We start from the raw sequence: 15,785 nt of genomic DNA, 5'->3' as shown, positions 1-15,785 counted from the left end.
TGTTTTAACTCAGGTCTACCAGCAGGGGACCCCTGATCTAAATATTTAAGTGTTAACAAAAACAAACAAAAAAATTATATAAGACCTTTTTTTTTAGACCATTCCGGTCCCTGGGACCAAACTTGAGAGGAGCCCTAGAGGTTAAAAAAAGTAATGAATTGCATTGTTTTTGAAAGTTGGGCACCCCTGATCTAGGGCAGTGTTTTTCAACCACTGTGCCGCGGCACACAAATTACCAAACCAGTAATTATAGTCTGCAAATGATGTGTTGTTGTTGAGTGTCGGTACTGTCTGGAGCTCGGCAGAGTAACCGTGTAATACTCTTCCATATCAGTAGGTGGCAGCCGGTAGCTAATTGCTTTGTAGATGTCGGAAACAGCGGGAGGCAGCGTGCAGGTAAAAAGGTGTCTAATGCTTAAACCAAAAATAAACAAAAGGTGAGTGCCCCTAAGAAAACGCATAGACGCTTAGGGAAGGCTATGCAGAACCGAACTAAAACTGAACTGGCTACAAAGTAAACAAAAACAGAATGCTGGACGACAGCAAAGACTTACTGCGGAGCAAAGACGGCGTCCACAACGTACATCCGAACATGACATGACAATCAACAATGTCCCCACAAAGAAGGATAAAAACAACTGAAAAAATGTTGATTGCTAAAACAAAGTAGACGCGGGAAATATCGCTCGAAGGAAGACATGAAACTGCGACAGGAAAATACCAAAACAAGAGAAAAAGACACCAAAATAGGAGCGCAAGACAAGAACTAAAACACTACACACAGGAAAACAGCAAAAAACTCCAAATAAGTCACGGCGTGATGTGACAGGTGGTGACAGTAGAGACCAGTTTTTAGACCAGTTGATCTGCCGTTTCTTTTCTTCTCTCCTCTTCTCCCCTGTCCCTTGCGAGGGGGAGTTGCATAGGTCCGGTGGCCATGGATGAAGTGCTGGCTGTCCAGAGTCGGGACCCCGGGTGGACCACTAGCCTGTGCATGGGTTGGGGACATCTCTGCGCTGCTGACCCGTCTCCGCTCGGGATGGTTTCCTGTTGGACTGGACTCCCGCTGATGTGTTGGATCCACTGTGGACTGGACTTTCACAATGTTATGTCAGACCCACTCGACATCCATTGCTTTCGGTCTCCCCTAGAGAGGGGGGGGGGGGGGTTACCCACATATGCGGTCCTCTCCAAGGTTTCTCATAGTCATTCACCGACGTCCCACTGGGGTGAGTTTTTCCTTGCCCGTATGTGGGCTCTGTACCGAGGATGTCGTTGTGGCTTGTACAGCCCTTTGAGACACTTGTGATTTAGGGCTATATAAATAAACATTGATTGATGATTGATTGACAGTACACCTACTTTGAGACAAGAGCTATAGTGATGCATGCTTGGTTATGCTTTAAATTCATATCCAACAATTGCGACAACGACTTTTTCTTGTCTACTGAGTTTCCGTTTTTTAATGATTTCTGCCGGTGGTGTGCCTCCGCATTTTTTCGACGCAAAAAATGGTTGAACGACAACTGATCTAGGGAAATAAAAACATCGGTTGTTTTTTTTGCGACTCACCCGTGTGTATGACGGACTTGAAGGTGAGGTTGCATCGCTGCGTGTCGAAGGGGAACTTGTAGATGTGCATCCGACAGGTGCAGACCAGGACTTGGTCGTAATGGACCTCCACGAAGCCATTAGCGCTGATGGTCACATAGGGAGTGGGCGGGGCTTTGTCCTTCTCCGTCCTGTTGGAAGACGTCCAACGGAGTGGGTGTTTATTCTGGCGGTTGCTGAGGGTGGGTGGTGGTTACTTTTCTAATGGCTTACATCTCCTCGATGGTGAGGTCTGGCTTCCACAGGACCTCAGCGGGAAGAGACACATTATCTATCCCGCAGAACTCTTGGGGATCCCAGGAAATGTAGTCATTGCGCCACCTCTGCGGGAGAATGAGTGGACGCTTCGAAAACGAACCAGAATGCTTTCAGATGAAAGTCGGAACATTACCGTGGCGGTCTGGACGTAAGGGATGAACTTCTGCTCCTTCTCCACCTGAGCACAAACACACGAAGAGATGCGGAAACGAGACTTTTGTTTTTTGAGGGTTTCCGCCACATTTACCACGTCCAGGATGGCGTAGAGTAGAACCTCCAGGGACACCTGGGTGCGTTGCTTGTAGTTTCTCACCGGCCGCGTCATGATGTACAGCTCGTTGCTTCTGGTCAGGTTCAGGTGGTCCAAGACGTCCTGGTAACTGCAGGCAGGCTCCGACACATCGCCGCCCGCTGCAACGTAAACGTTTTGATTGATTGATTGAGACTTTTATTAGTAGGTTGCACAGTGAAGTACATATTCCGTACAATTGACCACTAAATGGTAACACCCGAATAAGTTTTTCAACTTGTTTAAGTCGGGGTCCACTTAAATTGATTAATGATACAGATATATACTATCATATATACCAGGGGTCACCAACCTTTTTGAAAGCAAGAGCTACTTCTTGGGTAGTGATTAATGCGAAGGGCTACCAGTTTGATACACACTTAAATAAATTGCCAGAAATAGCCAATTTGCTCAACTTACCTTTAACTCTGTTATTATTAATAATTAATGATATTTACACTTAATTGAACGGTTTAAAAGAGGAGAAAACACGAAAAAAAATGACAATTAAATTTTGAAACATAGTTCAATTTCGACTCTTTAAAATTCAAAATTCAACCGAAAAAAAGAAGAGAAAAACTAGCTAATTCGAATCTTTTTATGGAACATCACTAGTAATTTTTCCTGATTAAGGTTAATTTTAGAATTTTGATGACATGTTTTAAATAGGTTAAAATCCAATCTACACTTTGTTAGAATATATAACAAATTGGACCAAGCTATATTTCTAACAAAGACAAATCATTAGTTCTTCTAGATTTTCCAGAACAAAATTTTTAATAGAAATTGAAAAGACTTTGAAATAAGGTTTAAATTTGATTCTACAGATTTTCTAGATTTGCCAGAATAATTTTTTTGAATTTTAATCATGATAAGTTTGAAGAAATATTTCACAAATATTCTTCGTCGGAAAAAACAGAAGCTAAAATGAAGAATTAAATTAAAATGTATTTATTATTCTTTACACTAAAAAAAAAAAATTTACTTGAACATTGATTTAAATTGTCAGGAAGGAAGAGGAAGGAATTTAAAAGGTAAAAAGGTATATGTGTTTAAAAATCCTAAAATAATTTTTAAGGATGTATTTTTTCTCTAAAATTGTCTTTCTGAAAGTTATAAGAAGCAAAGTAAAAAAATTAATGAATTTATTTAAACAAGTGAACACCAAGTTTTTAAAATATTTTCTTGGATTTTCAAATTCTATTTGAGTTTTGTCTCTCTTAGAATTAAAAATGTCGAGCAAAGCGAGACCAGCTTGCTAGTAAATAAATAACAAAAATAGAGGCAGCTCACTGGTAAGTGCTGCTATTTGAGCTATTTTTAGAACAGGCCAGCGGGCTACTCATCTGGTCCTTACGGGCTACCTGGTGCCCGCGGGCACCGCGTTGGTGACCCCTGATATATACTATCATCATAATACAGTCATCACACAAGATAATCACATTGAATTATTTACATTATTTACAATCAGGGGTGTGGAGGGGGGGTGGGTGGGGGTGGGGGGGGGGGGGGTATGGACATCAAGTAGTGGACATAGAGAGAGAGAGAGAGATCAGAAGGCATAAGAAAAAGAAAAAGTATCTGCATTTGATTGTTTACATTTGATTATTAGCAATCCAGGGAGGGTGTTAGTTTAGGGTTGTAGCTGCCTGGAGGTGAACTTTTATTGCGGTTTTGAAGGAGGATAGAGATGCCCTTTCTTTTACACCTGTTGGGAGCGCATTCCACATTGATGTGGCATAGAAAGAGAATGAGTTAAGACCTTTGTTAGTTCGGAATCTGGGTTTAACGTGGTTAGTGGAGCTCCCCCTGGTGTTGTGGTTATGGCGGTCATTTACGTTAAGGAAGTAGTTTGACATGTACTTCGGTATCAGGGAGGTGTAGCGGATTTTATAGACTAGTCCATCGTCATCGTAGCATCGTGCTACTCCTATTTTGACCTTCTTATGCATGCTTGTGCAAACCCCGTTTCCATATGAGTTGGGAAATTGTGTCGGATGTAAATATAAACGGGATACAATGATTTGCAAATACATTTTCAAGCCATATTCCAGTTGAATATGCGACAAAGACAACATATTTCATGTTCAAACTGATAAACATTGCAACACGTGACAAAGAAGTTGGGAAAGGTGGCAATAAATACTGATAAAGTTGAGGAATGCTCATCAAACACTTATTTGGAACATCCCACAGGTGAACAGGCGAATTTGGGAACGGGTGGGTGCCATGGTTGGGTATAAAAGTAGATTCCATGAAATGCTCAGTCATTCACAAAAAAGGACGGGGCGAGGGTCGCCACTTTGTCAACAAATGCCTGAGCAAATTGTTTGAGAACAACATTTATCAACCAGCTATTGCAAGGAATTTGAGGGATTTCACCATCTACGCAAAAGGTTCAGAGAATCTGGAGAAACCACTGCACGTAAGCAGCTAAGCCCGTGACTTTCGAGCCCTCAGGCGGTACTGCATCAAAAAGCCACATCAGTGTGTAAAGGATATCACCACACGGGCTCAGGAACACTTCCGAAACCCACTGTCAGCAACTACAGCTGGTCGCTACATCTGTAAGTGCAAGTTAAAACTCTCCTATGCAAGGCGAAAACCGTTTATCAACAACACCCAGAAACGCCGTCGGCTTCGCTGGGCCCGAGCTCATCTAAGATGGACTGATGCAAAGTGGAAAAGTGTTCTGTGGTCTGACGAGTCCACATTTCAAATTGTTTTTGGAAGCTGTGGATGTCGTGTCCTCCGGACCAAAGAGGGAAAGAACCATCCGGATTGTTCTAGGTGCAAAGTGTAAAAGGCAGCATGTGTGATGGTATGGGGGTGTATTAGTGCCCAAGACATGGGTAACTTACACATCTGTGAAGGCACCATTAATGCTGAAAGGTACATACAGCTTTTGGAGCAACATATGTTGCCATCCAAGCAACGTTATCATGGACGCCCCTGCTTATTTCAGCAAGACAATGCCACGTGGCTTCATAGTAAAAGAGTGCGGGTACTAGACTGGCCTGCCTGTAGTCCAGACCTGTCTCCCATGTGGTACATTATGAAGCCTAAAATAGCACAAGGGAGACCCCCGGACTGTTGAACAACTTAAGCTGTACATCAAGCAAGAATGGGAAAGAATTCCACCTGAGAAGCTTCAAAAATGTGTCTCCTCAGTTCCTAAACCTTTACTGAGTGTTGTTAAAAGGAAAGGCCATGTAACACAATGGTGAACATGCCCTTTCCCAACTACTTTGGCACGTGTTGCAGCCATGAAATTCTAAGTTCATTATTATTTGCAAAAAAATAAATAAAGTTTATGAGTTTGAACATCAAATATGTTGTCTTTGTAGTGCATTCAATTGAATATGGGTTGAAAATGATTTGCAAATCATTGTATTCCGTTTATATTTACATCTAACATAATTTCCCAACTCATATGGAAACGGGGTTTGTATATAGCTGTCTCTTAAAACTGCCGACCTATCGATTGACCCGTTAAGAGAGGGCTCGGGTTAGACCTGCGAGTCCCAGAGGATCCGACCCCAACGGACGACCAATCATTTTCAATTGCATCGCTACAATCAATCTATAGTTGCCTATTCATTTATAGTGAATACAATCAATTAAAAGAGAAGCTTGCCTATTAGATAATGGTACATTAAATTGCAGGTATTGGAAGCCTTAAGAGATCACTCTAGCAAATCAGACATGGTGAACCTGCACACTTCCATTCAGTAACTCAAACATGGATGATAGTAGAGATTTGTCCTATAAAATCTAGGGAGGTCACTATAAAATAACTATGTCCTCCATAATGCAATTTGACCTACTATACGGACTACGTTGACTCACGCTTCTTGACTCACGCTATAAGGCTACTTTGAATCATGGTGCCGTTTAAAAAGTCATACCCAGATTGCAGAGTGTAGACCATTTGGTAAAATGACTGTTTTGTTGTTGTAATTTTCCAACACACCACCAGGGTGTGCACATCAGGGAATCGGTTATTACCACTCTCTCATGCAGTGCGTATGTAAAATTGCTGTCCTCCTGAAGTCTTTATTAAAGCCAAGTTATTCCTGCAACTCGGCATGGTTCTTCCTCCTGGTAACCACAAACAACAACACAGAGGATTTCAAAGATGGCAACAGTCAACCCATAATGCATTGCTGCAGATAAATAATAGTGGAAACCATAAGGTTTGAGTTTGAGTTTGAGTTTTGAGTTTATTTGGAACATGCAAGCATACAACATGATTACAATGGTTTGTTGAATACTGACGTCCCTGGCTTGAAACAATATTATCACACTGAAGAAGCGTGAGTCAACGTAGTCCGTGTAGTACAGGGGTCGGCAACCCAAAATGTTGAAAGAGCCATATTGGACCAAAAATACAAAAACAAATCTGTCTGGAGCCGCAAAAAATTAAAAGCCATATTACATACAGATAGTGTGTCATGAGATATAAATTGAATTAAGATGACTTAAAGTAAACTAAATGACCTCAAATAGAGCTACAAATGAGGCATAATGATGCAATGTGTACATATAGCTAGCCTAAATAGCATGTTAGCATCGATTAGCTTGCAGTCATGCAGTGACCAAACATGTCTGATTAGCACTCCACACAAGTCAATAACATCAACAAAACTCACCTTTGTGCATTCATGCACAACGTTTAAAGTTTGGTGGACAAAATGAGACAGAAAAAGAAGTGGCATAAAACACGTCCGAGAAAGTCGGAGAAAGTTATACATGGAAACAAACTAAGGTGAGTTCAAGGACCGCCAAAATTAGTAGGACAAAACGGCGCTCCCCAAATACTCGAATCAGTGAAGCATGTTTAAAGGCCTACTGAAATGAATTTTTTTTATTTAAACGGGGATAGCAGATCTATTCTATGTGTCATACTTGATCATTTCGCGATATTGCCATATTTTTGCTGAAAGGATTTAGTATAGAACAACGACGATAAAGATTGCAACTTTTGGTATCTGATAAAAAAAAAAAAGGCTTGCCCCTACCGGAAGTAGCGTGACGTAGTCAGTTGAACATATACGCAAAGTTCCCTATTGTTTACAATGATGGCCGCATGAAGTGAGAGAGATTCGGACCGAGAAAGCGACGATTTCCCCATTAATTTGAGCGAGGATGAAAGATTTGTGGATGAGGAAAGTGCAAGTGAAGGACTAGTGAGGAGTTGAAGCTATTCAGATAGGGAAGATGCTGTGAGAGCCGGGGGTGACCTGATATTCAGCTGGGAATGACTAAAACAGTAAATAAACACAAGACATATATATACTCTATTAGCCACAACACAACCAGGCTTATATTTAATATGCCACAAATTAATCCTGCATAAAAACACCTAGGTGTTTGTTATGCTAGCTCCTAGCTCCTATGCTAGCTCCTAGCTCCTAGCTCCATATAAGCCGCCAATACAATTCAAACACCTGATCAACACACACAATCACTCAGCCCAAAAGACCGTTCACCTAACCCAAGGTTCATAAAGCTTATATATTTAAACAAAGTAACGTACGTGACACGCACGTACGGGCAAGCGATCAAATGTTTGGAAGCGCAGCTGCTACTCACGGTACCTGATATTCAGCTGGGAATGACTACAACAGTAAATAAACACAAGGCATATATATACTCTATTAGCCACAACACAACCAGGCTTATATTTAATATGCCACAAATTAATCCTGCATAAAAACACCTACGTGTTTGTTATGCTAGCTCCTAGCTCCTCTGCTAGCTCCTAGCTCCATAGAACACGCCAATACAATTCAAACACCTGATCAACACACACAATCACTCAGCCCAAAAGACCGTTCACCTAACCCAAGGTCCATAAAGCTTATATATTTAAACAAAGTTACGTACGTGACGCGCACGTACGTGCAAGCGATCAAATGTTTGGAAGCCAAAGCTGCATATTCACGGTAGCACGTCTGGGTCTTTGTCATCCAAATCAAAGTAATCCTGGTAAGAGTCTGTTTTGTCCCAGTTCTCTACAGGCGTCTGTGTATCGAAGTCAAAAGTCCTCCTGGTTAGAGTCTCTGTTATCCGAGTTCTTCCATCTTGACTGCATCTTTCGGGAATGTAAACAATGAAACACCGGCTGTGTTGTGTTGCTGCTGACTTCCCTCGCAAAATACGTCCGCTTCGCACCGACTTTGTTCTTTGCTTGCTCAGCTTCTTTCTCCATAATGCAATGAACATAATTGCAACAGATTCACCAACACAGATGTCCAGAATACATCCAGAATGAGATGAAAACAGAGCTATTTCGTAGTGGCTTCAATGTGGAAGCCACACCCGTGTTCCCCGGGCTACGTCACGCGCATACGTCATCCTCAGAGGCGTTTCGAACCGGAAGTTTAGCAGCAAATTTAGAATTGCACTTTATAAGTTAACCCGGCCGTATTGGCATGTGTTGCAATGTTAAGATTTCATCATTGATATATAAACTATCAGACTGCGTGGTCGGTAGTAGTGGCTTTCAGTAGGCCTTTGAATAGTGACGTCCCTGGCGTGAAACCGTCTGTGACCAGCAAAGACTCCACTTGCGGCCACCACCGAGAGGGAGGACACTCCACCTGGGGCCTGGAGGACAAAGACTGCTGTCTGTCAGCCAAAGAGAGCAAGATGGCTGATCCAAAGCCAACAGATGAACTGAAAGTGGAGAGGGCCACAGCTAAGAGACAGTTCTCCCGCCTTGCCAACAACATCACGAGAACCTACATAGAGATGTCTAAGGAGGAGTTACAGGAGAACTTCAAGAAGCTGATGCTAGAGAGCTCTCGTGTCTTCGAGGCAAACGAAGAAGTGGAAGCCGCTTACATGGCAGACGCTGAGGAGCTGAGCGACCCCCAGAAAGCCGACATAGCAAAGACGGAGAAAGAATGTGAGCAGAAGACGAAAGAAGTCAAACTCCTAATCCGAGAGACGCTCTGGACCACATATGGAGAAAAGGAACTTTCCCTGGCTCTACAAGTTGCAGAGGCCGAATTCAGGAACGTCTCCTTCCAGCCAGACACAACTCTGGAGGCTTGTGAGTTCATGCTGACCCACCTACAGAAGTTGGTGGACAAGGCAAAGGAAGCGCACCAGAACTGGAACCACTGGGCTCCGCTTGCCGAGAAAAAGGACTTTGATTACCGTTTAAGAGAGCTCGAGGTGGTCCTTCCCAAGCTGGTGTCACAGAAGGCCCCCCTCATCCAAGCAGCAAGTATAAAGAAAGACGCTGGACCCCAGCCCATCTCAGCCCGCAGCTCAGCTCCAGTGGCAGCGATAAAGCTAAAGGCCACAGCCTTACCAAAGTTTGCCGGCAACCAGCGAAACTACTACAGATGGAGGAAGGAATGGGAGGCTCTGCAGAAGCAAGGTGAACCAACCGGATCTTCAGAGGTTAAGAAATTCCAACTACTGGATAGCCTTGATGAAAAGGTGGCCAGGGAACTACGTCTGTCAACGTACAGCTCAGCAGATGAGGTCTTCAGAGTCCTGGAAAACCGGTTTGGGAACCAAGCCAGCATTGCTCTTGAGATCATAGAGGAGCTACAAGCAAGACCATCAGCCAGGAGCGGCCATCCAAGGAAAATCGTAGAGCTCATCCAAACTGTGGAAAAGGCCCTTTATGATCTAAACGAACTGGATAATGCAGACGCCTTAAAGAACCCACTGGTGATTAGATCCATCGAGATCAAACTCCCAGAAACTCTGAAGAAAGACTGGCTCACCTATGCTGCTGACAGAGGAAACACTGTTAACCCCCAGAACCGCTTCGACAAGCTCATCACATTCCTAAAGTCCCAAGAATCTATATATGAGCAACTAGATCAACTGAGCAACGTCTTTGAACCCGCCAAGGAGCAGACTAAGCTCATCAAGTATGCCAGAACAAAGTCAGCCAAGTCCAGCAGTGAAACAGCAGGCTGCATCATTTGTGGTGACCCAAAGCACAGAAGAAGACTCTATTTCTGCAGAAGGTTTAGGATCAACCTAAAGCCATCGGAGAAGAGGGATGCAGCACAACAGCTCGGTGCCTGCAAGAGATGTCTCGAGGTCCACAGCAGCGACCCCTGCAGAAACACCACGTATCTGTGCGGGAACCCAGAGTGCAAAGACCAACACCATTACCTTCTCTGTCCAGTTGCCAGACCCCAGTCCCAAAGAACACCTAAATCCAGTCCAGTGAGAGCTGAGGGGAAAAGATACACCGAAGCTCAAAAAGACTTCCTATCCAGGCTTACCCCTGAGCTGGCGCAGCAGTGTCGAGACACCTTCTGCAACGTCACATCCAGAGCATATAACACCACAGCAGTTGAAAGAGGTCTTCTAGAGGAAAATGGCTTGCATGAGTATCCAGTGATCCTGATGCTCTTTGATGTCACTGCCAACGATGGACAGAGAATTGGGACCCTCATCGACCTGGCATCAGACACGAACTATATAACACATAGAGCTGCCAGCAAGTTGAACCTGAGAGGTGAAGATGTGACACTGGTGGTTTACGGCGTTGGAGGGATGAAGGTGTCTGTTGCAACTAAGCGCTACCTCCTCAAGATTCGGGTCAACACTCCGAGAGGGACCCTCAGGTCACATCAACTAATCTGCTATGGCCTTGATAAGATTGCAGAGTTTCACAGACATGTTCCAGCTATTAAGCTACAGAAAATCTTCCCAGATGTTCCCCTAAGAGACCTTGCTAGACCCAAAGAGGTGCAACTCCTGATCAGCCACAAGGAAGGCCAGCTAGTACCCCAGAAGGTTCGTTCTGTTGGCAACCTTGTGCTCTGGGACGGCCCCCTCGGCAAGACGATCGGAGGCACACACCCGGACCTCTTTGAAGAAGTCACCTTAATGGCCCACACATCAAAGACACACTTCGCAAGATCCATGAGAACTGCAGCAGTCAAATACAGTGAACTCATCTGTAGAGATCCAATCTCCTGCCAGTCTCCCGACAAGCCCCACACCCAGTCCAATACAGCCACTAGCAGCAGAGACTTTCTGAAGTGGTGGAAGTGGGAAAGTATTGGAGCTGCTTGTGAGCCAAGATGTGGAGGATGTCGCTGTGGGAATTGCCAACCCGGGGGAAAAGAAATGACACTGGCTGAAGAAAGAGAGATGGAGATAGTGAAGAACGGGTTGATGTATGTGAATGGAGACCATCACAGCCCTGATCCCCACTGGCATGCCAAGTATCCCTGGACAGAAGATCCAGCATCTCTACCCAACAACAGGAGAGCGGTTGAAGCCACATTCCTCAGGACAGAGAAGCAGCTGGCAAAGGAACCGGAGTTGAAGACAGCCTACATGTCACAAGTCCATGAAATGCTTCATCGCAAAGCTGCAGTGAAGCTATCCAAAGAGGTTCTGCAGAGTTGGACTGGGCCAGTGTGGTACATAAGTCACCTGATTGCACCAAATCCACATTCAGTCTCCACCCCAGTGAGGCTAGTATGGAACAGCAGCCAGAAGTACAGAGGCCTGAGTTTGAACGACATACTAATCAAAGGTCCTGACGTCCTGAACCCAATCAGAGCTGTCCTACTGAGGTTCCGAGCTGGTGTCTTTGCTGCCCTCGGTGACATCCGCAAGATGTACAACTCTGTCTGGTTGGAAGAGAGAGAGGTCCACCTGCACAGGTTCCTGTGGCGTGACACTGAAAAGGCTGAAATAGAAGACTTCGCCATAACAAGGGTCAACATGGGAGACAAACCTGCTGGTTGCATAGCCCAAGTCGCCATGAGAGAGACCGCCAACTTGCCTTCATTCAAACACTTCAAAGAAGAGAAACGTGTGATAGAGGAAGATGCATATGTGGATGATATCCTGACCTCTCACAACAACCTCCAGCACCTCAAACTCCTCACATCCAACATCGAACAGATCCTTAAAGCTGGAGGATTCATCATGAAGCCCTGGGTCTACTCCGATCAAAGTGGGAGGAAAGGGCCGAGAGGTGAGAAGATGGAGTCAAGGACCATGATCCTGCCAAACCAGCTCACTGAAGAGGATAACAAAGCCCTCGGCCTTGGTTACACCATTGAGGATGACACACTACATGTCATGGTTGCAGTGAACTTCTCCAAGAAGAAGAGGAAAATGCGCCTTGGTCAGGACTTACTGAGAGATGAAGTAAGAAGACAAACCCCAGATCCATTCACCAGAAGAGAACTGTTGAGCCAAGTCTCTGGTCTCTATGATCCACTCGGCCTCGTGGCTCCTGCAAAGCAGAAGGGAGCCATCCTCATCCGAAGAGCTTTTCAAGAAGCAAAAGTCATGTACTGCATAGAAGACACCTGGGATGCCGCCTTGTCCAAAGGACTCAGAGAAGATGCCATAAAGCTCCTAGAAGACTATGCAGAGCTGAGCCAACTCAGATTCACCAGACCCCTGACACCACCAAATCCACGTGCAAAACCAAGTGGCATCACCTTCTCTGATGGCAGTGAGCACGCATATGGCGCTGTGCTGTACCTACGCTGGAGCTGCAGCCATGGTGTTGTTGTGAGGCTAGTTGAATCTAAGGCCAAGCTGACCCCTCTCGACCGCAAGGGTGACCCTGTGAAGGCGGAGATGTGTGGAGCAGTCTTTGCCGCCCGGTTGAAGAACTACTTCCAGAGACACTGCCGAATCGATGTTGAGAAGTGGTACCATCTCGTCGACAGTCAGACCGTCCTAGGCGCAATCCAGCGGGAGAGTTATGGTTACCAGACCTTCTTTGCCAACCGAGTCGGCGAGATCCAAAGCAGCACAAATGTCCAAGACTGGTGGTGGATTCCAGGGCCCGAGAACATTGCAGATATCATAACCAGAGGGGCCAGTCCAAATGACTTAACTGAGGAATCCGAGTGGCAGTCAGGTCCAAAGTTCCTTCGACTTCCTGAAAGTGAGTGGCCGAAGAAATCAGCCAAAGACGTCGCCGCACAAGCAAGAGACAATATCACAAAAATACAGAAGAAAACATTTGTCGCCGTACTCACCCGAAGTCAACAGAAAGCACAGGACCCAAAAAGAGTCCAAGAAACAGAGTCCAGATTCAGAAGACCACCTGCAGCAGCAGCAGTCCAAAAGCTACTGGACGAAAGGCGCTTCAGCAATCTAAGACGGCTGGTCGGGACAATAGTATGGACTTGGAGAGCAGTAAAGAAATTCCTGTGCCCCGGCGATAAAGAAAAGTGGGAGGCAGTACCTTCATCTGGTGTCATCACTGTGAACGAAAGAGAAGATGTGTTCAGAGACCTATGCTTGGCAGCACAGGAGGGCGTACACTTTCCAAACACAACAACAGACAGACTGGTTGTTTACAAGGACCAAACAAGCGGACTCCTGATGTGTGGTGGCAGGATCCAGACCTTCAGAGAAGAACACAGAGCTGTTCCCCTGCTACCGTTCCAGGCCTGGATCTCCACCCTCCTAGCCCGGGAAGCACACAGTGAGGGACATGAAGGAGTGGCAGGAACTACACTGCGGATGCGAAAGAAAGCATGGGTCATCAAAGGAAGAATTATTGCCCAAAAAGTTGTTGACAAGTGTGTCGTGTGCAAGAAAGCAAAAGCAAAGACCTGCCAGCAAATAATGGGAAACTTGCCTGAGGAGAGATCGAATCCGGCTGCACCATTTCAATTCACATCTGTCGACCTGTTCGGACCGTACCAAGTGAAGGATGATGTCAAGAGGAGGGTGAGCATGAAAGTATGGGGCGTGCTCTTCTGCTGCATGTCCAGCCGAGCCATCCATGTCGAACTGGCAAACACGCTAACAACGGAGAGCTTTCCACTTGCTTACCAGAGGTTCACTTCTGTCCGAGGCCATCCTCAGAAGATCTGGTCCGATCCAGGTACGAACTTTATTGGAGCAAAACCTGTCCTTGAAGAGATGTACAGTTACCTGAGACGACAAAACAAAGGATCACTAGAAGAATATGCTGCCAGGAATGGGACCGACTGGATGTGGAGAATCCTTCCAGCCGATTCACCTCACCGAAACGGTGCCGCCGAAGCTGCTGTCAAGATCACCAAAAGAGCTCTACAAAGCCTTGGTAGAGGAGAAGGCCTTGCCTTCAGTGAATTCCTGACTGTACTCAAGCTGGCTGCCAACCTTGCCAACGAAAGGCCTATCGACGCTAGAGTCCAGTGCCGTGAGGACGGCATCCAATACATCACTCCAAACACCCTGTTGCTTGGTCGAGCCACACAAAGTGGAGATTTCAAAACATTCGACTACACAACTTACCCCTTCAAAAGGCTGCAAGAGATTCAAATGCAAGTCAGCTACTTTTGGAAGTCCTGGAGCCAACTCGCAGGTCCAAACCTGTTCATCCGCAGTAAATGGCATACTGCTGAAAGAAATGCTGCCATTGGAGACATAGTGTGGCTCTGCGACCAAAATGCACTGAGGGGTCAGTTCAAGCTAGCAAGAGTTGTCAGTGTGAACGCAGATCCCAAAGGCATTGTCCGAGATGTCCACGTGAAAGTCTCTCCAAGTGGGTGCGTTCAGGTGAAGACTCCAAACCCTGTCGTTAAAGAGTCCAGGTCTAAGGAGAAGGACTTCCAGGGCACCATACTGCATCGAGACGTCCGACGCCTTGTCGTCCTCATCCCGGCGGAGGATCAGGTCAGGGGAGACCAGCTCGCCTGAGAGGTGCGATCTTTCCAGGTTACACTGCAAAGATCGAGTGGGAGGTGTTGCGGCGATCTGCCTGGAGGTGCGGCTGAAGGTGTGTGTGTGACAGCGGCTGTGCTGCTGCATGCGCGTCACAGCAGAAGCGCTGCATGCGTGTCACAGCAGAAGCGCTGCTCCGCGGCGCGCCTCACCAGGTGCGCTCTCCAGCAGGTGAGCGCAATCAGACTGATGAGCAGCGCAGACAGGACAAAGCAAACAAATGCACCCGTTTCATTCAGTGTGCAGGACGGAGCTGAGAGCAGCAGAGACAGAGACGATCACTAAAACCACGAAAGCACTTCACAAACGCATGGGAAAAAGGACTCAAACCAAACGGACTACCGGTGAGCTCACCTCTTTCCACTGGACTGTTTAATCATGATCCGACTGTTGAAGTTTATGCGCTGTGATTGATGGCAGAGCTCAACTTCAGAAGAATGTTTATTTAGATAATTGAACTGTTAAATAAGGTACAATTGGTGCTTATTTTGTTTCTTTTCTTTATCTTATTCACCACAAATATTTGTTTTACTCGTAGAGACAAGAAATGGGCAATTAGGGCGCTTAAAGCCTTGTAAATGTAATTTGAAGTATATTAATATAGAGAGTGGATTTTGCTTTATTAAAAGGCAAAGTAAAACATTTAATTCATGTATAAAAATAGTATTTCTGTTAAAAGTGTTTATGTTAAAAACTACAGTAATATTGGTTTAAAATGCTTGATTTCATATGAATTAATAGAGAAGTGTCAAGTTAAACTTGTTGTAGAAATTCATGTCTAAAGTCTGTATAAAATAATTTAGGCTAAAACTTAAGGTAAAACACGTTGCTTTAAAAGTAGATGGTTCTAACATGTGAACTATATTTCTGTTTATTTAATGCCTAATTTACCTTATTAATCTAAGTTAATTAAGTTAAGTGAAATGCTGGTTAATGTGTATTAATT

The 15,785-nt window shown here is 45.0% G+C and overlaps 1 protein-coding gene across 4 annotated transcripts in view; it reads right to left on the bottom strand.

Annotated features, from left to right (window-relative positions):
- The window catches only part of LOC133656251 (5-hydroxytryptamine receptor 3A-like), a 31,005-nt gene extending 24,063 nt beyond the window's left edge, over positions 1 to 6,942 (bottom strand). The window contains exons 1-6 of one of the 4 annotated variants that reach the window (XM_062057212.1): positions 6,811 to 6,909; positions 6,067 to 6,259; positions 2,117 to 2,280; positions 2,003 to 2,047; positions 1,825 to 1,934; positions 1,573 to 1,742 (exon numbers count right to left, since the gene is read on the bottom strand). In XM_062057212.1, coding sequence (XP_061913196.1) covers positions 1,573 to 1,742; positions 1,825 to 1,934; positions 2,003 to 2,047; positions 2,117 to 2,280; positions 6,067 to 6,148 — 571 coding nt within the window. In that variant the 5' untranslated portion in view covers positions 6,149 to 6,259; positions 6,811 to 6,909. Of the gene's footprint in view, positions 1 to 1,572; positions 1,743 to 1,824; positions 1,935 to 2,002; positions 2,281 to 6,066; positions 6,260 to 6,810 lie in introns of all 4 variants that reach the window. The other 3 variants (XM_062057211.1, XM_062057215.1, XM_062057213.1) reach the window with 3 other exon arrangements.
- Positions 6,943 to 15,785: the final 8,843 nt, after the last annotated feature.

This window comes from Entelurus aequoreus, linkage group LG08 (assembly GCF_033978785.1).
Source record: "Entelurus aequoreus isolate RoL-2023_Sb linkage group LG08, RoL_Eaeq_v1.1, whole genome shotgun sequence".
NCBI classification, from domain to species: domain Eukaryota; kingdom Metazoa; phylum Chordata; class Actinopteri; order Syngnathiformes; family Syngnathidae; genus Entelurus; species Entelurus aequoreus.
The sequence above is the reverse complement of the archived record's forward strand: the minus strand, read 5'-3'. Positions and strand labels throughout refer to the sequence as shown.